The sequence below is a fragment of the Panthera leo genome, chromosome D2 (genome assembly GCF_018350215.1).
Source record: "Panthera leo isolate Ple1 chromosome D2, P.leo_Ple1_pat1.1, whole genome shotgun sequence".
In the NCBI taxonomy this organism is placed as follows: Eukaryota; Metazoa; Chordata; class Mammalia; order Carnivora; family Felidae; genus Panthera; species Panthera leo.
In genome coordinates, this window is record NC_056689.1 from 12208984 (window position 1) to 12232073 (window position 23090).

General features: G+C 45.9%; 1 protein-coding gene across 7 annotated transcripts in view; it reads right to left on the bottom strand.

Annotated features, from left to right (window-relative positions):
- EDARADD (EDAR associated death domain) overlaps positions 1 to 23090 on the bottom strand; it is a 115222-nt gene that overhangs the window by 23542 nt on the left and 68590 nt on the right. For all 7 annotated transcript variants that reach the window (XM_042908344.1, XM_042908348.1, XM_042908347.1 and 4 more), the window contains one exon: positions 14220 to 14265. In XM_042908344.1, the coding sequence (XP_042764278.1) occupies positions 14220 to 14265 (46 nt within the window). The remainder of the gene's footprint in view (positions 1 to 14219; positions 14266 to 23090) is intronic.

A 23090-nucleotide genomic window follows, 5' to 3' on the forward strand; every position in this document is an offset into this window, starting at 1 on the left:
AGACAACACAGTCCCCACGTCAGCAAGGCAGCGAGCGCACGCGTCCATCTCCTCGGTCCTTTATTCTCCCGCTCGAGTAGGTACCACACACCGTATCTTACAGAGGAATGTTTCAGAATACTCATTTCTGCAGACCCCCACAACAAATGTGTTTTAAAAAAAATTTTTTTTTAATGTTTATTTCTGAGAGAGAGAGAGAGAGAGACAGAGTATAAGCAGGGGAGGGGCAGAGAGAGGGAGGGAGACACAAAATCTAAAGCAGGATCCAGGCTCTGAGCTGTCAGTGCAGAGCCCGACACAGGGCTCAAACCCACGAACCCCGAGATCATTACCTGAGCCGAAGTCAGACGCTTAACTGACTGAGCCACCCAGGCGCCCCAACAAATGTGGTGTTCTTGACAACCAAGGATGGGTTGCTTTGCCGGAGCACTAGTAAGATTTTACACAGTCGATTTCCCTTTCTTTTGGAGACCCCCTGTGTCTTACATTGTGCATTTGTGACAGTGTGGACCAAAATCTGGGATCCGAGGAGCAAGGCTCTCTCTGTAGGCAGGTCACCAGCGGGAGTCAGACTCTGTCCCGTGAGTAAACCAGCCCATACTTGCCTGTACCTCAACCCTTACCCTTTCCAAGCTACAAGTCAGCCCTGACAGCTCTTTAATGCCAAACACACAGCACATTAGGGTATAAAGGATTGTGCAACGTTTTAAAAGGCCTTGAAACACACACACACACACACACACACACACACACACACACACCACACTGAAAACTGGAATATCCACCCCATATGCATATTTTAAACGGAGTGATAATTGATAATGCCAGAAGACAGTACTTTTCAGATTTACGGCCACCTTATCATCGCTTTGCCTTTATCTGTGTTTTCTTCACCCACGGGGCTGCCTTTGAAGCGCAGCCAACAGCCTGAGGTGTGCACAGGGGGCTGGATGAACAGGAGGCTTTTGAGCTGAGCCTCACCAAGAAGGGCACAGCCCCAGCCCAGAGGAAGGGCAACATTCTTCCATCAGTCATCTTTAGCTCACTTTAATACTAGGAAGCATGTTAGGAGGGGGAGGAAGGGGTAGAGAAGTCCTTTACAATAAAGTTGCAAGTGGGTTTGCACAACATAGTAACCTAAGTGACTTAAATTCTACATCAGCACTGGGTCTCCTGCTCCTTCTGCCTAGGGATTTTCACTTTTTTTTTTAATGCTTATTTATTTTTGAGAGAAGAGAGAGAGCGAGCAAGCAGGGGAGGGGCAGAGAGAGAGGGGGACACAGAATCTGAAGCAGGCTTCCGGCACTGAGCTGTTGGCACAGAGCCCTATGCGGGGCTTGAACTCACGGACCCTGAGATCGTGACCTGAGCTGAAGTTGACACTTAACCAACTAAGCTCCTCAGGCGCCCCACGGATTTTAATAGCTACGCTATGCTAGAGATCTCTAGCTTGGAAAATTCTGGGAGGTTATAATGACCTTTACTACACTGAGCCCTGGACTTCCCGATTTAGGAAAGTAAGGAATTTGGAAAAAAGGGCGTCACTTTGGTGATTGTTGGGAACGATCTGGTGGCAAATACAAATGACAAGGACCATGAAGATTACGCTCATGCTCTTTGACCTGTTAACATAACTTCTGGGAATAAGAGATAATCTAGACTATGTATGACAATTTTTAATTACAGTCTTATCCTTATTATCCATTTTTTAAACAAATGTCAAAGAGAAGGGGCTCGTGAAACAAATTGTTGTACGACTTGACGGAATATTAGTTAAGTAAGTATGAACACTGTGTAGCAACCCAGAGAATGCTTGTGCTATAATGTTAAGTGAAAAATGCAAGATGTAAGATGTGTGTGTACTCTATGTTAGAACTATGTGAAAACTCTATGTTACTATTACTCTGGAAGGAAATGTACAAGGATAGTAACAGTCATTATCTTAATTCGGTAGGATTACGCTTCTGTTTTCCAAACTTTCTCCAGCGGTGTTTTGTTTCTGTGATAACCAGCACAGCGTATCACATGAACACGCAGGTCCCCACTTGACTTTGAAGGTCACCTGGACCCCTCCTGCTGCTTCTAATGCCCCCCTCCACCCCGGTCCCCCCTTAGATATGGCTGCCCCCCCTTCACCTTAGCCCCTCCTTAGATATGGCTGCCCCCCCTTCACCCTAGCCCCTCCTTAGATACGGCTGCTTCTGGAACTGATCCCAATGCTCCTTTGTCCCTTTGGACACTGTATATGGCACGGCAGGCTGCATCCTCCCGGAAGGTTCCTTCTGACAGCGCAGGCCCAACACCCCCATGTCCCCGCTGCATCCTTTCCCCTGTCGTCTGACATGCTGAGATCTCCGCCTGTCTCACTGCTGAGTCCTTGAGAGTTACAAGAAGGTGCTCTGGTACTGTTCTTAGCACTAAGCTCTCCCCGTCCACACTCCCTCCCTTCGGTCCCCTCCCCCACTCCCAACACCCCCCACCAGGCGCTCCCGCTGTAACGGAAGGCCCCTCCTTTTTGCATCTGCCGGACCCAGCACAGCCCTTAGCATACAGCAAACGCTTAAGCACTGTTTGCTGAGTGAGTGAATGCATGAGTGCATAACTGCTCTTTTGCACCCCAGAACTGACCACTGGAAAGCCCCTCTTGATGTCTAGATGAATCTCCAACTCAGGGCAGACGATACAGTAACTTGCCCCCAACCCCATGCACCAAAAGGACTCTGCCTCCCCTATTTTCACTGGCAGTTTCCTGGTGTCCTTGCAGACTTTTTCATTGTATCCAACCAGTTACCACGTCCCAGCCTCTACTGGAAATTCTCCATGCTACAATTCCTGTCTTATTTCCTTTTTAAAAAATTTTTGTTTAATGTTTATTTTTGAGACCGAGAGAGAGAGAGAGAGAGAGAGAGAGAGAGAGAGAAAGAGAGAGACAGAGCGCAAGCAGGGGAGGGGCAGAGAGAGAGGGAGACAGAATCTGAAGCAGGCTCCAGGCTCCGAGCTGTCAAAACAGAGTCTGACGTGGGGCTCAAACTCACGAATTGTGAGATCATGACCTGAGCCGAAGTGGGATGCTTAACCAACTGAGCCACCCAGGTGCCCCTTATTTCCCATGACTTCCTTAAATATAACCTGTGCTCTAGACAAGCTGGACTGCTCTGTTCCCTGAACTTCATCCATCCTATAAAACCTACCTCAGATTAATTAAAAGAAAGACTAATATCAATTCGGTGTAGAAAATTTGGAAATTGTATACCATTATAGGTTTTGTATAAACTACTCACCATTTAGGGTTTTCACAAATTCTCATGACAATGAGGAACAATTTGATGCAGACCCTTGCATATATACTCTTGGCCACATCTTTATTCACCTTCCCAGTAACGGGATTATTAGGCTCAAAAGTATGAGCATTCCACAGCTGACAATGCATGAGCCCAAAACTGCTTTCCAGAAATAACAGTGGTTACCAATTTATACTCCAATCAGGGAACAGCGATGGGGTTCATCTCACTTGACCTTTGTCAGCACCAAGTAAAAAAAAAAAATGTTTGTCAATTTCTTTTTTTTTTTTAATGTTTATTTTTCAGAGAGAGACACAGAGTACAGGTGGGGGAGGGGCAGAGAGAGAGGGAGACATAGAATCTGAAACAGACTCCAGGCTCTGAGCTGTCAGCACAGAGTCCGATGTGGGGCTCAAACCCATAAACCGTGAGATCATGACCTGAGCTGAAGTCAGATGGGTAACCATGTTTGTCAATTTCATAGGTGGCAAAATTATAGCTCATATTTTGCTACCTTCATGTCTTTCGTGGTGTTTTCTCTCTGATCAATTTTCTCTCTTCTCTCCCTCTGTTTAACTTCTCTCTCTCTGCTCAACCTCAGCCACCTTACAGACCCCACGTGATTCACCCATTGCATGAAATCTCCCCAGCCAACGCCCAGAACACTGCCTCACAGAATCCCATCACTTTGTCTGTATCTCCTGACTCAGCCTTGCAGTGAGATGTTCTGTATGGTTTTCTGGCTCCTCATTCATTACACCTTAAATGGCCCAAGACCAGATCCAGATCTTTCTGCAATGTGTTCCACATCTTAGAGTTTAAAAATGTTGCATTACATTTCCATGTATGGAACTATTCTTCAGCCACATTAATAATGATGTATTAAGAAGTATAGCTTTAGCACGATGGGACAGAAGTTTATTTAAAAAACGAACCTGGTAATGGTAAAGGTGATTTCTCACTAAAAGAGGTATAAGGGAAATTTTGCAATTTTCTTTGCTCTTATTTAAAGATAGGGTCATGGGGCGCCTGGGTGGCTCAGTTGGTTGGGTGTCTGACTTTGGCTCAGGTCATGATCTCATGGTGAGTTTGATCCCCGCGTGGGGTTCTGTGCTCAGAGCCTGGAGCCTGCTTCGGATTCTGTTTCCCTCTCTCTCTGCCCCTCCCCCAATCACACGCGTGCTCTCTCTCTCTCTCTCTCCCTCCCTCTCAAAATAAATATACATTAAAAAAAAATAAAACTTAAAAAAAAATAAAGGTACAGTCAAATGCACAATATTCTGTCAAATGGCCAGGAAAGCAGGTTACTAAAGAGTATGCCTAGGGGCCCTGGGTGGCTTGGTCAGTTAAGCATCTGACTTCAGCTCAGGTCATGATCTCAGGGTCCGTGAGTTCGAGCCCCGCGTTGGGCTCCGTGTTGACAGCTTGGAGCCTGGAGCCTGCTTCGGATTCTCTGTCTCCCTTTCTCTCTCTGCCCCTCTACCACTCGTGCTTTGCCTGTCTCTCTCTCTCAAAAATAAATAAACATTAAAAAAAAAGAGTATGCCTAATTCCGTTTTTGTAAAAAACAAATGGTATAGTCATTCATATCCACATAAAGCATATATTATATACATATTCACAGGCACAGAAAAAGTCTGGAAGTATGTATAACACACACGTTAACAATGGATATTTCCTAATTTTTTATATGATTGTGTTTCTTTGGATACTTTAAAAAATATAGTTGTTAAATGTTTATTTATTTTGAGACAGAGTGAGAGCAAGCAGGGGAGGAGCACAGAGAGAGAGAGAGAGAGAGAGAGAGAGACAGAGAGAGACAGAGAGACAGAGAGAGAGACAGAGACAGAGAGAGAAATCCGAAGCAGGCTTCAGGCTCAGCATGGAGCCTGATGTGGGGCTCGATCTCACGAACCTCGAGATGATGACCAGAGCTGAAATCAAGAGTCGGATGCTCAACGACTGAGTCACCCAGGTGCTCCAACTTTAAAAATATTTTTAAATGTCACAGAAAAATAAAGGAGGATTTGTATCTCAAAGTCCAGAATTAAATGTATTGATGTTCGAAGGTCCTCCACAGCATCTCCTGTGTCAGATTCAGGGTTGGCAAGTTTTCTCCATTAGGAGGAAGAGAATGATAATCACTTCTCAGCCTTTTGGCTAAGGTCAAGTGAAGAAGAATAAAAATAATATAATAATAAATAATATAAAAAAGAAGAAAGACATCAGTAAGGTTCCTGGGAAGCTCCTTTAAGCCTTCTAGTGTAAGAGAAGCTTTTATTCTTTGAACAATTACGCTGACCATTTATCAGTCTGTTTTACAACACATGACGTGCCAAAACCCTATCGATGTTTTCCTTTTGTATCTCTCATGACACAAATCACAAACCACTCCGTGAACTGAAATCTACCCGAAATGGCAACAGTAGCGAATGTGAAGCTGCCGTTTGGAATCATAAACTATAATTAGCTCTCTGGAAGACTGAAGTGGAGGAACATGTTTTGTTTTGTATCGAACACATTTTGTCCTGCCCTGCTTTAAACACCTATCATGTAATAGTGCACATAAAACGCTAGACTGGGTGATGCCTTGGGGGAGAAACAATTGTGGGGGGAGAGAGTCATAGCACCGAAGAAGCTTTCATCAGAAATGGGGAAAAATGGGAATATTATTTGATGCCTCTCAAAAAACAAGCACAGGGTTGCTGTGTAGGTGAAGTTCAGAAATTGTCTGCCAGATGAATGAATGAATGAGAACTATACTTTCTCCCCATGAGACAAGGCAGATTTGTTCTTATTATCTGATGCATCTTATGACCTGAAGAACTAATAATAAAGGAAAAGGAATGTTGCTTGTGTTTCTTGAGCAATAAACAGGTATCGGTGGAAAACAGTACAGAATTGGTCTTAAGATACAAGGGGATTCTAGATTTGGGGGCAGAGAGGAGAGGGCTATTTCAAAAAAGAAGTTACTTATGTATAAAAATTCACTCAGATTCTCTACTAATGAGGGTCCTCACTTGCCATATTTGGACACCTGACTTGTGTATTTTCTGCTGATGCAAAGCAAGAATGGAACCCACCATTAATTTATGATGACTTCTTATTTTAGAGACCAAAACCCTGGAAAGACTTGCTCTCTGTGAGTCTAGTCTGAGTACTGGCTTAAACTCAGGGAGACTTTGTCAGAGGAAGAAATGCCAGATTTCTCAATGTCTTTTCTTCTTTCTTTTTTTTTCTTAAAGTTTATTTATTTTGAGAGAGAACAAGCAGGGGAGGGGCAGAGAGAGAGGGAGAGACAGAATCCCAAGCAGGCTCCACGCCATCAGTCAGGAGCCCGACACAGGGCTCGAACTCCTGAGCCATGAGATTATGACCTGAGCCGAGATCAAGAATTGGACACTGTGACCAGCTGAGCCACCCAGGCTCCCCTCTCAGTGTCTTTTCATCGGGACAACGGTCATTCATGGAATGGCTAACATACGACCAGCCCTGCACGGAGCAGCATCTTCAAATCTCAGCCCTCCAACCTCCTAGAGCTTGACCTCTCCACGCATTTAACATCTACGGACTTCAGGTTCCTCATCTATAAAATTAAAATGATCATTTCTGTATCTCATGAGTTGAATGAGATAAATGATGTAAAGGCGTTTCTGTCAGGTCTTATGTAAATGTTATTGAAAGATGTTAGATTTAACATTTTTTTAAGGATACGTAAAGAAAAAGAGTCCCCACGCAGTGTGGCCTCTGCTGCTATCTCCCAGCTCACTTCCTTCTCTATGGCTTCTCCCTGTCTGCACTTGTCCCTAGAACATGAAGCTCAGCCCTGCCCCAGGACCTTTGCACCAGCTAGCTCTTCTCCCCGGAGTCCTCCTTCCTCAGATCTTCACACGGCTGGCTCCTCTGCATTGTTCAGGTCTCTGTGCATCTTCTTAGCTAAAGCAGCACCCTCCCCTGCCAGGCAAAATTCTGTTCCCCTCGTCATTTTCCTCACAGTACACCTACCACCATATGTAATGACTGTCACTCCCAGTGCCTGTCACTCCCAGCTAGTATTAAACTCCAAGAGGAAAGAGACTTTGGTGTCTGATGTCACCACTTCGCTCCAGGCACACAGGAGGCATTCAGTAATATTTGTTGAGTAAATCAAATGAGTGAAGAGTGTGTCTTAGAGAAACAAATTGGAAAGCTCTGGGCAGCCTAAGAAGAGCTATCTAGAAAATTTCGGATGAACTGAAGCTTTTTTTTGTTGTTTAGTGCTGAGCGTATACCAGGCAGAAGAAAGACGCCTGGTTGCTATGGAGAAAGAGTACACACTGTGTACGACCAATCAACAAGAGCTTTAGGGACACCCCAGCTGACAGTCAATGCCCATTAGCACGGTGCAGGTGTGCAGCTTGGACTGGTAATGAGCTTGCTAAGGCCACAGCCTCACTCTCTGAACAGGGACAGTGGGATCTACTTCCCAAGGTTATTGAGGGGATTAAATGAGATCATCCACTGAAACTTCATTCTGTGCACAGGTGAGCAACAAAGGATTAGTAGCTGGGGGTGAGGAAGCATAACCAAGAGCCTTTTTAAAAGCACTCGTTCTGGACCTTTGGCCGCAAGAAGGAACTCCTCCTGACCCACCCCCCCACCCTCCCGGCCAAGGAGATTTACAAAATCCTGACTCTGACCAGGGATCGTCTACCGAGATCCTTAGTTAATTGGTGTGGGGTGCAGGCAGACATGGGATATTTAAAAGCTCCCCTGGGAATTCTAATATGCAGCCAGGGTTGAAAACCATTGCCTTAAAGACATCTGCAGGGTAAGTTCTTGGCCAGAAGGGCCTGCCAAATGACATTTTCGAATCAGAGCTGCTACTTTTCTTCGCGAGATAGCATGTCGGTTTGGTCGTTAAGTCTTTGAACAGATAACACTTCTCCACCCTCAAGAGTAGATGAATGGGTTTTCCTGTGGGGTGTTTTCGGTCTTCTCTCCCTGTGCTCTATCGTCTCTCTCGCACACATTTTCATACACTTTAAGGAAGAGTTCAGGATTCAAGAATGTTCACTGACGGGGTAGGTCTATGTCACTTAAAACAATGGTAAGAAACCGGTCATGTCCGACGGTGCAGGGTCTAACTCCAGCTTGGGGCTGGCAAGGTTTAAAATAATGGCCAATTAACAGTTAATTGTGGATTGGAACAGGACTCCAGGATCCACAAAGGTCATGATTAGCTGGGTCTAGAAAATGGCGCCAACCAGGATTTTGGCAGTGGATCACAGACTGACTTAACGTGTCTCCCTGCAGGGGTGAGTGCCGTTTTATCTTGTACACTCTGGCTGTTCGAGAACTATTACCACACGGGTGTTTCCCTCCAGTGTGCTCAGGACCACTGCTCGCCCTTAGATCATTTATAGTAACGTTCCCCGGGGTGACTAGGTCTTGAGTTAATTCAGACAATTAAACGGGAAGCATTTTTTACACTGGCAACTTTGCAAATAGCAAAATATTGTGATCCTGAAATAAAATAACTCTATCCCAGGGGTCTATAAACTATTCGATTTGGAGCCTGAAAATACCAACTAGGGTCAAAGCAGAGTCGAGTACTTCTGCAGTTGTGTGTGTCAAGGGTATAAATTCATGCTTTTTTCCTATGTGTGGTTTCCAATGTGGGTGGAAAGAAACATATTTAAAATGTCAGTTTATGGCTTTGATAAATCATTGGGATGCACACACACACACACACACACCACATTATTCATCAGAGGTGGTTTATATGCTCTGAGCTGGAAAATGATGAACTATTTTTATCTCCCAAGAAACTACCCCAAGGGCTTTTGGTGGGCGTTTGATCTCTTAACCGAAGGGAAAAACAATATAATTCCATTCTCTCTCTCTCTAAAACACCCCTTTAAGGAGACATCATGTCGGCGGCAGCACTGGGGAGTCTAACTGACAAACTGGAAGGATCTAGGCTGGTAAATCACGCCGTGCCTCAATTGTGTCATCACACAAACTCAGAAGGTAGAGGGCACTTTCAAAAGGAAACGAACCTACGTTAAGAAAGGACCTGGGTAAAAATTCAGCACAGAATTCCATGTGAATCTGGACTCAGAAGTTATGTCATGCCAACACATTAACAAAGTGCCATTTAATGGGCCTAACTAGAAAAATAAAAAAATAAAAGTCCTACTTTACATTCGTCTGTCTTGGGGACATTCGGTTCCGATCAGGCAAGTGCTGAATTATGCAAGGTGGTCAGAAAGTCATCCTCGGGAAACCGGCCAGGCGTCGAGAGCAGGTGCAGAAAGCACCGTGGTCCATGTGACCACGCGACAGCTACCGCTTTCTCAGAAAGGGAGGGCGAGGAGGGGTTCTGTGTGTTTTCAACCGGAGGGATACTCTCTTGATAACTGACTCGTGTTCCTTTCATGCCCCAATGTTTTCATTTTGAAAGTCTGTATGAGAACATCGAACGCCTTTAAGGTTTCCTTCAGCAGGGTACACAGGCCGTCACTTGTGTTGCCGTTTCAACCCAGGCATCGCAAGGAGTATCCTCGGTCTTGTGCTCTGCCTCCTGTGGCTGTTTGCTTCCGTGTTCAACGGTTCCACAGAGGGGGCTTTGCTTTTCTAGGGGTGGCTGATTCTGCTTTGTGTTCTTTTTCTTTCCTTGATTACAAACTGTCAGCTGTCCTTTCCCACGTCTGTCTAACCCCTCCTTCTAGGACAGTGTCTTTGGCGGAGGGGGGGTGGACGCTGGCTTTGTTCCAGATTAAGACTCTACCTGAGATCCCGCTGACCCCGCGGTAGGACACTCAGCATTCAGTGTGTGCACTATTCAGGCAAGGCATCTGACCAGTAGAGGGGCAGCCCCATGTGGTGGCTGGAAATGAGCTCCTGGCAGGCCGGGGGCTTGAACCCCACTTACGACTTGTGAGACCAAGCACGAGCCACGTGACCCAGCATCGCTTCTGTAACATCCACCCGGTAAGGAAAGTAAACTCAGAGCTGTCTAAGCACATTTTCCTAATAAGCACATTTTTAAAGTGCTTTGAACTGGGGCAGGTACACAGTAAGTGGGGAATTAGTGCATGTGACTAAAACAATAAAATAAATCTTACTTAGCTTGCTACTCTCCTTCAATGACTGAAATACAGCAAAACCTTGGGTTGAGAGCATAACTCATTCCGGAAACATGCTGATAGTCTGAAGCACTTGTATATCAAAGCAAATTTCCCCATAAGAAATAATGGAAACTCTCAGACACCTGGGTGGCTCAGTCGGTTGAGCATCCAACTTCAGCTCAGGTCATGATCTTGTGGTTCATGATTTTGAGCTCTGTGCTGGCAGCTCAGAGCCTGGAGTTGGCTTTGGATTCTGTGTCTCCCTCTTTCTCTGCCTCTTCCCCACTCATGCTCTGTCTGTCTCTCTCAAAAATAAATAAAAACATCAAAAAATGTTTTTAAAAAAGAATGGAAACTCAGACGATTCGTTCCATAATCCAAAAATAGTCATACAAAAATGATCACAATACTGTAATATAATGCAAAATAATAAAGAAAATACAAACCAGAAAGACAAATAAACAAATTAACCTGCACTTACCTTTGAAAGTCTTCGTGTCTGGTGTGTGGGAGGCAAGAGAGAGGAGGGTTATTGCGTAAGACCACTTTCACTACCACTAACAGAATGACTGCTACAGAACAATATTAATAGACTCTTGCCATAGACTGTATTTCATGTAACTGGCAATAAGGCAGCAGAGGAAAGGGGCTCTATCTGCAGGCAGCCTGACCTAGAAGGAAGCAAGGCATTCCTAAGCTCACTCTTGTCTGGAAAAACAAAGGACTGTCCATAGGTGCTTTGAAGTGACCAAAAACACAGTAGTGCCCGTTGTGGGCACCTTCCAACATTCTGAAAGATCACTGATTTCTGCCAAACACCGTGGCCTGAGACCGAGCATCCAAGCATGGGAGATGACCATCCACAATCCCACAGACAGAGAGAAAGAGAGAGAGAGAAGAACCACTGGCTCAGTTGTGATCATGTGACCCTCAGCGTCATGTACTACTTGTACTACAAGTCATCGCTCGTTTATCAATTTAAAAGTTATTAGAAACGTTTGCTCATCTTGTGGAACACTCACAGAACAAATTACTCGCAAGCCGAGGTTTTACTGTATCCAGATCTGTTTTCACCAGTTTATCCAAGAGCAAAGCCATTAAGTTACTGTCTCTCACCTACTTGTTTACGAAGACAAAAACAAAAATCGAGCCAAACACCTGATTGTTCTCGTGTGCAAAGCACCGTGCTAGGTGCTAAAGATGTTGATTTCAATGGCAATCTGCTTGCATTAACACTACCTGCTATGACTATCACTGTGAAAAGTTTACTCTCTTTGAAGCTCTTCCATTTCATTTTGACACACGTAAAAATTTCTAAGAGACAACTGAAAATTGATTAATCTATTAGTTAATAACAACCTTAATGCATAAAGGTTTCTAGATATTCCTGAACAGCTCTATCCATTCTCATTTTAGCTAACATTCCACATTAGTGTATAGGGTGTTAGTCTTTCAAAAGTGTATAGATTTTTTATCATTAGAAAAGAAATATGTGCTTATTGCAGAAAAGCTGAACATTTAGATGAGCATGGGGAAAAAGAAATCATGCTCTTTAACACCCAGATCGATAACAGTTGGCCTTTTATGGATTTCTTTGGTTATTTTACCACACACTCTATGCATTTGCCTACATCTGATCATCTTTATATATACATTTGTGTATATATAATGGTTATGTATATATATAGGTTGTGTACATATACAGGTTAAAGTTTTGGGGGAGAGTTTTTTCTAACTCATGTTAGAAATTTAAAAAAATCTGGCCTTTTGTTAGCAATGTGGATGGAACTGGAGAGTGTTATGCTAAGTGAAATAAGTCATACAGAGAAGGACAGATTCCATATGTTTTCATTCCTATGTGAATCCTGAGAAACTTAACAGAAGACCATGGAGAGGGGAAGGAAAAAAAAATGGTTAGAGAGGGAGGGAGCCAAAACATAAGAGACTCTTAAAAAAACTGAGAACAAACTGAGGGTTTATGGGGGGTGGGAGGGAGGGGTGGGTGGGTGATGGGTATTGAGGAGGGCACCTGTTGGGATGAGCACTGGGTGTTGTATGGAAACCAATTTAACAATAAATTTCATATTAAAAAAAAAAGGTGCATGGTAAAAAAAAAAAAAAAAGAAATTTAGGGGCGCCTGGGTGGCTCAGTTGGTTGAGCGGCTGACTTCGGCTCAGGTCATGATCTCACAGTCCGTGGGTTTGAGCCCCGTGTCAGGCTCTGTGCTGAAAGCTCAGAGCCTGGAGCCTGTTTCAGATTCTGTGTCTCCCTCTCTCTGACCCTCCCCCATTCATGCTCTGTCTCTCTCTGTCTCAAAAATAAATAAAATGTCAAAAAAAAAAAAAAATTAAAAAAAAAATAAAAAAAATTAAAAAAAGAAATTTTAAAAATATAGGATAGTGGAGGGACATCTGGGTGGCTCAGTCGGTTAAGCGTCTGACATTTTATCTCAGCTCAGGTCTTGATCTCAGGGTTGTGAGTTCAAGCCCTGCACTGGGCCCCTCACTGGGCATGAAACCTACTTTAAAAAAAAAAAAAAAAGTGGCTGCTTGTATGCAAAGATGCCTTCTCCTCCTCACATCACCCAGCTAGGTGCTTCTAATGTGAGCTTGTCTGCTGTAGCATTTGTGGAAGAGGGATAATCCTTGGCCAGTGGTCCTAGCCTCTGGTAGGGGAGGGGTGTGGCCCAAGGAAGACAAGTTCCAATGGGGTGTCCGGATGGGACCCTGACATTGGGCCTGTCCCATGAGACTGGTGGGAAGTCTCTAATGCAAGTTCGTCTGGCTCAGTTTCTCTTTTGATTGCTCTAATCTCAGCAGGGGAATGGCTGAATTGAAACCAGGATCCCCACTTCTGTCTCCCAGAACTATACTTTTGCCACACGGCCTCTTTAGGGAACCTGGCACACAGTAGGTCCTTAATAAATATAGATCTGCTGAAGGGGAAAAAAAAATCACCTACAGTCTCACCACCAGAGATCACTGTGGCTAAGGTGATTAGACAACACATGTTCTAGTTTTCAGCATGGTTACACTGGCAGAGGCTAGGTAGGATTGGTGAGATTATCCTGAGGGCTTCAGGGTCTGCCACCCTCCCATTAGTGGAGAAAGAAACAAAACTCTGATGACTCAGGTCATTTAATATGTGTTTTAAAAGATATAGAAAATATGAGTGAGTTTTCTATATCTTTTCATTATTCTTTTGGTAGTGTATTTTAATGCTCACTCCAGATTTTCCCCAAGATTAATTAATAAGAAACCTAAAGACTGCCAGAGTTTCCATCTTACAATAAAAAGTGGGAAAGGACGCAATCCTTCATGTTTCTTTGGTTAAACACACTGGTAGCAGAAAGAGGGTAGGGAATAACACATGGCCAGGTGTCAGTAGGGTCCCCTTGGCCAACCGAGTGCCTGAGGTACCGAGAGAGGATGCTGGCCCTTCCTGTGCTGACCTGGTTTACCTAAGCCCCATTGCTTTCTTCCACCGGTCACAGTTTTCCAGCAATGGCAAGCCTCCTAGGACTCCTGAGGGAGAAGGGTCTGCTTGCTCTGTTCTGTTGCCCCATCCTAAACTTGTCCCACTGGGAACCCAGCTGTGCCCCGCCCCTGCGCACAGTAGGGTTAGCTCGGAGAAAAGACTCTTTGAAGGCTTTTGTGAAATCTGGTTAACATTTCCTTGCAGTTCACCATGACCGGTGGTTGGAAAGTTTCTCTAGGCTGTAATACAGATTTTCAAAGTTAATGATAAACATATTCCTAAATTATCTTTAATTCAGCCATGCCAGTTCTCAGTGAAGCCCAGACATCCGTGGAGTCAATCTTTTACCTGAAAGGGGTTCTCCAGTACTGTCTGGAAAGCCGTTTTCTTCTCCCTGAAAACCGGAAAGCAACCTTCATTAGAATCATCCCCATTTGTGGAGATATTATCAATTTTCCAATTTAGTTACATTTCCACCAAAGCCTGGCAGGCGGTGGGGGCAGGGGTGGTGGTGATGGAGCTTAAGAACAGTATCACTCACGTTCCTCTATAAGCTCCTGGAGGGCAGGGGCTCTTGTCTATTTGCGCCCCCCACCCCCACCCCGTGCCCAGAACAGTGCCTGACACACAGTAGACACTCAACAAATGACAGTTACATGAGTGACTCTATTTTTTAAAAAGGTATCAATGCATGAAACAATGTGCTACTGTTTTATTTTTATTTCACGCTGGGGTTCTTTTTCTTATTTTTATTCCCTACCCACTTTTTGTTGGGCTTGTTGTCAGTCTAGGTTACAATTTGTTCCCATATCTATTATACTTTTTTAATGTTTATTTATTTTTGAGAGAGAGAGAGAGAGAGAGTGAGCAGGGGAGGAGCAGAGAGAGAGACACACAGAATCCGAAGCAGGCTCCAGGTTCTGAGCTGTCAGCACAGAGCCCGATGCGGGGCTTGAACTTGCAGACTGTGAGATCATGACCTGAGCCGAAGTTGGACGCTTAACCGACTGAGCCACCCAGGCGCCTATTATCCATTTTTTTAAAAATATATTTCAAAACAGCAAAGAGAAACTGTTAGAAAGCAGTGTGCAAATCTCCTGAGGATCGTGTTTCTGCCCTTCTGAGGGGGGTTCTGTTTTTACAAGCAAGGTTGTGCCCTACAGCATGCTACATGAAGGGATTTACCGTGACCTTGTTGGAAGGGGGTGTGTGTGAGTGTGTTTTCAAGGAAGTCCACAGAGGACACCACGGTCAGTGCATGTTTGTTTATGTTAACTCCATCTTCACACAATGAAAACCTCCCTCAGCGGCTAGGATTACCCCCTCCATCGCGGTCCAGAAGAAGCCACGGTGTTGGGTCAAAAACCCTGGGTTTTATTTACTCCAGCTGCACCCATAATTTACCAATCCGGGTCTCTGCATCCTCATTTGTAGATTAAGGGGGCGGATAGATTAGCTTATCTCTAAGATGCTCTACATTCTCGGTTTTGTCCTTAAAGATGTGCTAATTCCCTGGTGTCTTTTTCCTCTTAATCTTCTAAGAAGCCTTCCCCCCTCACTCCAAGCTCATAAATCTCCATGTCTCAGCAATGTAGATACAGCTGTCTAATTACGGGCCTCATTGTTTTTCCACACCAGAAGCATTCCTATGTTTTATCAGCTAGATTTTTCCCCTCAATGAATCTAAGTATTTCTTCTTCTATGTTTTTTAATGTTTATTTATTTTTGAGAAACAGAGAAAGAGCACAATTGGGGTAGAGGGGCAGACAGAGAGGGAGACACAGAATCAGAAGCAGGCTCCAGGCTCTGAGCTGTCAGCACAGACCCCGACGCGGGGCTCGAACTCACAGACCATGAGATCACGACCTGAGCCAAAGTCGGACGCCCAACCGACTGAGCCACCCAGGCGCCCCAGGTCTAAGTATTTCTTGCTTCTGGGTCTTGGTCCTTGCCAACGTCCTAACTGGAATAAAAAGCACACTGCTCGCTCTATACGTATGGTTTGTAAGAGTTACGGGGAGTTTTTGAAAGAACAAAACTCTGTCTCTACACAACTTTTTCACTTTTGGGAGGCTAAAGCTCCCCAACGGCAGGCAGGGCCACTGTTCGGTGGTTCGTGCAGGGACCTGCCTTCCCACATCTGCGCGGCCTCAGCAGGACCAGGCAGGCATGTTCTTTTATCAAGAGCCACGGTTCTGCTCACCGAACTGGAAACATGCACAGGAGGAAACAGAAACGGGGCCTTCAGCCGGAGTTAAGAGGCACCAATGTTCAAACCTGTCAGCCTCCGTGGTACAGCTGAGGTCCCTGCTGAAACGTGAACTCTCTTTTAATGGGAGACTCCGTGATGGAGCATACATGACTCGGTTTCTTATCACCTGGAGAACATTCTTACCGAACACCCTGTCTGGCCAGAATTATCCCCATGACAGAGATAAGGGACATGACATGACTCAGAATTACTTGCGAAGGTTGATGGAGACAGAATAATACAAGAATATCAACGATCTCTGTTCTTGCTCTAATTATTATGTGATGCTACTTTTAGGCTAGTTTTCATTTTTAAACTTTTGCTTATTTATTTTTTTAAATATTTATTTTTGAGAGAGAGAGAGAGAGAGAGAGAGAGCAAGTGGGGGAGGGGCAGAGAGAGGGAGACACAGAATGTGAAGTAGGCTCCAGGCTCTGAGCATTCAGCACAGAACCCGACGTGGGGCTTGAACTCCTCAACCACGAGATCATGACCTGAGCCGAAACTGGACACCTAACCGACTAAACCACCCAGGCACCCCTTTAGTTTATTTATTTTGAGAGAGGGGGTGGGAGGAGCAGAGGGAGAATCCTAAAAAGGCTCTATACCGTCAGCACGGAGCCCGGCGCATGGCTCGATCTCATGAACCGTGAGATCACGACCTGAGCTGAAATCAAGAGCCCAACGCTCAACCCACTGAGCTACCCAGGCACCCCATGAGGTTAGTTTTCAAAGAGTGAAATCATAAAAGACTTATTTTTGCATTTTTATGGCCTTACTGAAACCACACGTATGCCTTTATTCAAACCTTCTTTACGGAGAATGTAATATGTACAAGTTCCCATGCTGGAACCTATATGCAAAGACAAAAAAAAAAAAAAAAATAATCTGAACCCTTGGCCTCAAGGCCTGCCCCCAGATGTACTGGGACAGTAGAGACGTACACAAATAACCCAAATACAAGGCAGAAGGGGACGAGTTCCAATAGGGAGGTGTAGTTGAAGTCAGAGAGGAGACATTTCTTCCAACAGAAAAAAACAGAGGCAGTTTCTCTGAATTTCTGAACCAGAAACATTGAGATGAGCTTTTGCTGGGAGTTTGGACAGTGGGCACTTGGAGGCAAGGGCATTTAGCTGGAGTCTTTCTGAAGCAAAGGCAATGAGAGGCAATGGAATAGGAGATGGCGCTCTGAGGCTGGACTGAGGCCTGAAAGCCCATCTAAGGAGCTAGGCTCCATCTCACAGATATTGGGGGGTGGGGGGGGGGTCACTAAGGAGCTCTGGCCGGAAGCAGCTATGCTTGCCCAGGAGCACAGCAGGAAATTCCCCCTGGCCGTGCAAAGCACAGGTACATGGCACTTAGGGAGCATGTAAAGGCCAGGTGGTGGTGGGGTGTGGTGGGGGGAAAGCAAGATGGCCTTGGAGGTGACGACTGATGAGACCCCAGACCATCCATCTGGGAGAGGAAGGGATAAAGCTACAGCCCCTGCAGAGATACAGTCACGAGGTGAAGGGAGGTGAAATCCAGGGCGAGTTTTGAAGAGTAAGACCACAAGATGTCCCTGTGTGTTGAAGACATGGCTCTGGTCCTTGAGGGACGCCAGGGCAGGAGAGGAAAACATGGACGTTGACGGGATTATGGAAGGAGAGAGAGAGACGCTGGAGAGCAAGACGTGTGGTCACAAACTTGAGGAGCACTTCAACACCCCCATTTCGGTGGAAGGGGAGGGAACGAGGAAGGAAAGCAGAGAAGGGAGGTCAGAGAGGAGGGAGACAGCATCAAGACCGGGAAAGGCTGGAAGCTCTGGGGGCCGTTTGGAGACGAGATTTGGTGAAGGGGATGAGCGGCCATATCCTAGAGCGGTTCTAGCAGAGAGGTGGGCGTGCAAGCCGGCTTCTACCAGGGGGCGGCGAGGACACAGAGGTGTCTGTGGTGCTAGCCTCCCCAGCCTTTCTATCTGCCTCACTTTCTCTTATCTTGGAGGTCCCGGCTCAGAAGTCACTTCCTCCTGGAAAGCCTTCTGCAAACTCCCAGTCTGGGTTACGTGCCCGGGGTGTTCCCACACACCTGTATGTGCCGCCCCATTGGACGGCGACACTGGGTGTGGGAGTTTGAAGTCTGGAGACTCCAGACTACCAGGCAAGGGCCCTTGTCCATGCTGTCCTGTGATTAGCACGTTTGAGACAGATAACACATAGTATCTGTGCAAGGGACAGCGAGTGGGAGGGAGGAAGGACAGAAGACACAACTATGGCGTGGAGTCTGTGTTCTCCAGACCAGGGGATGAACGTTCTCCATGATGCTGTCCCTACGTCATCGTCATGCCCTCTGACTCTGCTCCTTGGCCTCGTCTCCTTGGCCACCAATTCTGTGGCCTCCATCCCAGCTCTGTTGTTCTGGTCTCCCCTGGATTCCTGTCCACTTAGCCAGGGTCCAGCATCTTAGGGATGGGTTTAAAAACACCCTAGATTTGTCCATCAGCTGTGGGCCCCTGGCCAGTACTTAGCTCTGCCCTTCCTTCCCCCTGTCTTGTTCCAAATTGCTGAGTATGGCTGGGAAAAAGAAGGGACAAACTTCACACATCATATGATCACGTATGTGGTCTCAGTTGGGTCTCAGCTTCTCCTCGGTCATTCTCGGTCTCTCTTCCAACTGTCCCCCTTAAGGCCCTACCGGGTCTTGTTCCAAACCTTTTCCAGTCTGCTGAAGGCCCCGTACCTATTTGTGCCTACTCTCCCAGAAAGCGCTCGGCCGATGTATTTGCCCCCATTCTCCTTTTCTCCTATCTCCAAAGAGATGGGGTCTTTTCATCTTCAAGGCCTGACCTGTATCCTCGAATTACGGTCCTGTGCAGAGGTTTTTAAGAGTACTTACTGCAAAGGGTGGGACAGGTCTTGTCCACTTTTATATTGCCTAGCACTGACCTTAGTTACCGTGGTTCAAAAATGTTAGTTCAACTTAACTGAACCCAGAGCGTCACAAGGTGGCCTCTCGCTACAACACGGGACTCGCCTCCAGGACCAGTTCAGCCTTGAGGAATGGTCTGAGGTAGGGAGGGGACAGAGGATCAGCTCACGGACAAGACACAGGATACAGAGGATGTGGCAAGTTCGGTGATGGTTCTGGAAGCAGCCTACGTGGAGAATTTCCAAAAGGGGACTGCGGGTTCCACGTGGATATCAGAGGGGTGTGTGATACCCGTAGGGAATGTGGGCAGATGACACCTGGGGACAGCCAGGGCCAGTACAGTCCTCAGGAGGTTGCTGATGGCAGGAATGTACTGTAAGCCCAGTTCTAGGAACTGGAGTTCAGGATGCCGGGACGCTGTGACTTGGGCACAGAGGTCCAGGCTGTGGCATCCCTGGGACCTAGGGCTGGGGCCTGAGGGAATGAATAATGTTCAGCCGCACAGGCTGTAGCGTGAGATCTCGCTGCTCCCATTAAAACTGATCCAGGAACACAGAGGACAGAGTTGTGGGTCAGAGCGGCACCAGGCTTAGCTGTGAGCAACCCAGGAAGGCAGGGGAAATGAGGCAGGGCCTTAAAGGGGTCCCAACTCCTCCTCTTCCCTTGCACGTCTGCCCCTTCCCCTCCAGGGATCTTATCATACACAATTCTCCCGTTCTAAGCCAACCTCTGAAACCAGCCTCCTCACTCCACCCTCTTTATTCTTCCCTAATTCTTTCCAGATTTCTCAAGGACTTAATTCTGCAGAGTGCCTGCTACGTGCCACGTGCATGATGCTTTGGGTTTAGCTCACTGACTCCTCCAAGCGCTTCTTAGGAGCTAAGAACTACGATTTGCAAATGCTAAAAAAGAGTTCTGTTCAAAGGCCTTGTTTTAATTCTGAATGAGATTTGAGCTTAAAGTACTGGTTTTGTGGGAAAGAATGGTTCCTGGGTACGGTTCGACCTGAATGCCAGAAGAGGAAGGTCTAGATAAGAAAAAAAAGATGGAAACAACCCAAATGACCATTGACAGATACATGGAGTAAAAAAATGTAGAATATTATTCCGCGTCAAAAAGGAAGGAAATTCTGACCCACACGACAACATAGATGAACCTTGAGGACATTACGGTAAGTGAAATAAGCCAGACACAACGGGAAAAATGTTGTGTGAGTCTAGTTCTATGAGGTACCTGGAGGAATCAAATTGAAAAGACAGAAAGTCGGGGCGCCTGGGTGGCTCGGTCGGTTAAGCGTCCGACTTCGGCTCGGGTCACGATCTCATGGTCCGTGAGTTCGAGCCCCGCGTCGGGCTCTGTGCTGACCGCTCAGGGCCTGGAGCCTGTTTCGGATTCTGTGTCTCCCTCTCTCTCTGCCCCATCCCCACTCATGCTCTGTCTCTCTCTGTCTCAAAAATAAATAAACGTTGAAAAGACAGAAAGTCAAATAGCGATTACCAGGAGGTGGGAGGGGGGAGAGGGTAGAATGGCGAATTAGTATTTAATGGGTATGGAGTTCCAGTTTGGGAAGATGAAAAGGTTGTGGAGATGGATGGGGGTGATGGCTGCCCAACATGAATGGACTTAAAGCCACGGAACCATACCCTTAAAAATGGTCAAGATGGTAAATATTATGTCATGTGTATTTTACCACAATAAAAAAATTGGTTTACTCTTCTTAGGAGATTTGAAGGTACCACAAAGTTAAACACCAATGTTTTATATATTCAACTAGGCTAAAGAAAATCCCCATTTTGTTAAGCCTCCTCACTGTGAATATGGGGGGAATTAGCTTCTATTTGGGCAAAGGCGGTAACTGCTGAATTCTCTGAGCAGAGAGAAAGCTGGTGTGGTTATACTCATTTTGTACCCTGGTTATAGCTTAGAAGCTGGCAGCCCGGTTCCATCATGCTTAGGGAGCTGCAGGCACAAGGTGCTGAAGAGCTGCTTCTGGAGATTTACACCTGGCGATTTCACACAGGGCTCTGGGCAGCAAAAATCCAAAGGCCAGGAACACATGTGGGGAAAACCCCACACTGTGGGGAAAACGCCAGGTCTGGTCCATCCCCCGTGGGGATGGACGGATCGGCGGGAGATGCTGACAGATTGACGGGGAAGGTACTAACTGGTACCTAGGGGCTAGTTTTCTGTGAATCACGCTCTTCTGGACTGGCGAGTTCCATCTTTAATGCCTACGCTTAGCTAATTAATAAAGAGTTCGTTCCATCTTTATTATTTCGAAAACTAGGGAAAGGATAACCAGGTGGGAAAGCACTCAACAGGTTGGTTAACCTGATGATCACCTAAGTCTGGTTGGAGGTTTCCACAAAGAGCAAAACCAAGTTATCACTGCTCAACCTGGTATCGGTAACCCAAATTACAGGCAAAGAGCCCGAAAAGAGCCGTCTTCCTTGCGAATTACTTAAGTAGCTTCTTTGGGGGGAAGCAACTAATGCTAAAGCTTGAGCTCTCTGCTTTAAGAAAATATTCCGGAAATGGCTTTGAAAATATGATTTTGGAAGCTCAGGTGTGCAACAGTAACAGGGCTTTGATAGCATGGATTTACACTGTTCTAGACTCTCTCCTGTCACACGGCTAGTGACACTCAAGTAGCTTTCAGTGGTGTAAATTCCCAAGACAGAGCGAGTATCTCTATAACTCTTCTTGTTTTTTTGTTTTTTTAAATTTTTTAAATGTTTATTTATTTATGACAGAGAGAGAGAGAGAGAGAGAGCACAAGTGGGGAGAGGGGCAGAGAGAGAGAGGGAGACACAGAATCCGAAGCAGGCTCCAGGCTCTGAGCTGTCAGCACGGAGTCCGACATGGGGTTTGAACTCGTGAACCATGAGATCATGACCTGAGCCGAAGTTGGATGCTTACCTGGCTGTCACTTAGGCACCCCTCTCTTCTGAATGCATTTATCGATCATCTGCTTCTACACATTAGGAATGGACTATGAATCTCCTGTTGGATTTTCTAAAACAATTTATACTTCATTCTTTTTCTGCAAGGTAGTTACTATTATCGTAGCAACCATCTACACTTTTACTTTTTATGGAAGGATACTATACATACCTATTTATTTGAAAGTATATTCTAGAAGCTGGCCTTTAGAAAGGACCTACTTGGTGTAAGAGACCATTCTAGGCCTGGGATATGAAGACAAAGGAGCCACATCCCTGCTGCTTCAAGGTTACAACCCAGCAATGCAACAAAGACGTGAGCAAAAATACTGACACCACAAGGAATGAAAAACGTGTTAGAGAGGCATACAGAGGCGCCTGGGTGGCTCAGTCGGTTAAGCGTAAGACTTGGGCTCAGGTCATGATCTCATAGTTTGTGGGTTCGAGCCCCGCGTCGGGCTCTGTGCTGACAGCTCAGAGCCTGGGACCTGCTTCCGATTCTGTGTCTCCCTCTCTCTCTGCCCCTCCCCTGCCCATGCTCTCTCTCTCTCAAAAATAAATAAACATTAAAAACATTTTAAAAAAGAAAGGCATAGAGAGAATGCCAGGGGAGCACAAGGGTGGGCAAGAATCCAGGTGATCCCTCAGGGAACAGGAAAAGTTTCATTGAGTTTGAAAGAATGAAATACAGAAGAATGGAAATTTGAATAAATGCCACCCTGCTTTGCTAGGAGGAGAGCAAATCTGTGGCTCTGTGTACATTTGGTTCTTTATTCTCTTCAATGAGGGTTCTGTCCAATTACGAGCAAGACCGGCTACCTCTGGAGTTGAAGTCGGGGTCAAAGACTGGAGTAGCTGTGCCTGGGACTTGGAGGCTGGGCACACTCAGATGTAATTTCATACCCTTGCTACGGTTTCAAAGGTGAAGGAAGGAGGGGTTTTCCCCCTGTGCATGATTACTGTTCAGAAATATCACCAAGCGTTTCACAGGAGGTGATGATTTGCATGCACAAAGGCAATGGGTGTCACAGAGAGGCGGGGGGTTCCTGCCTAGTCTTACCCTCACTCCGGGCGGAGGACACATGCGATGCCAGAGCACAGACTCCTCCGAGGCTGCGA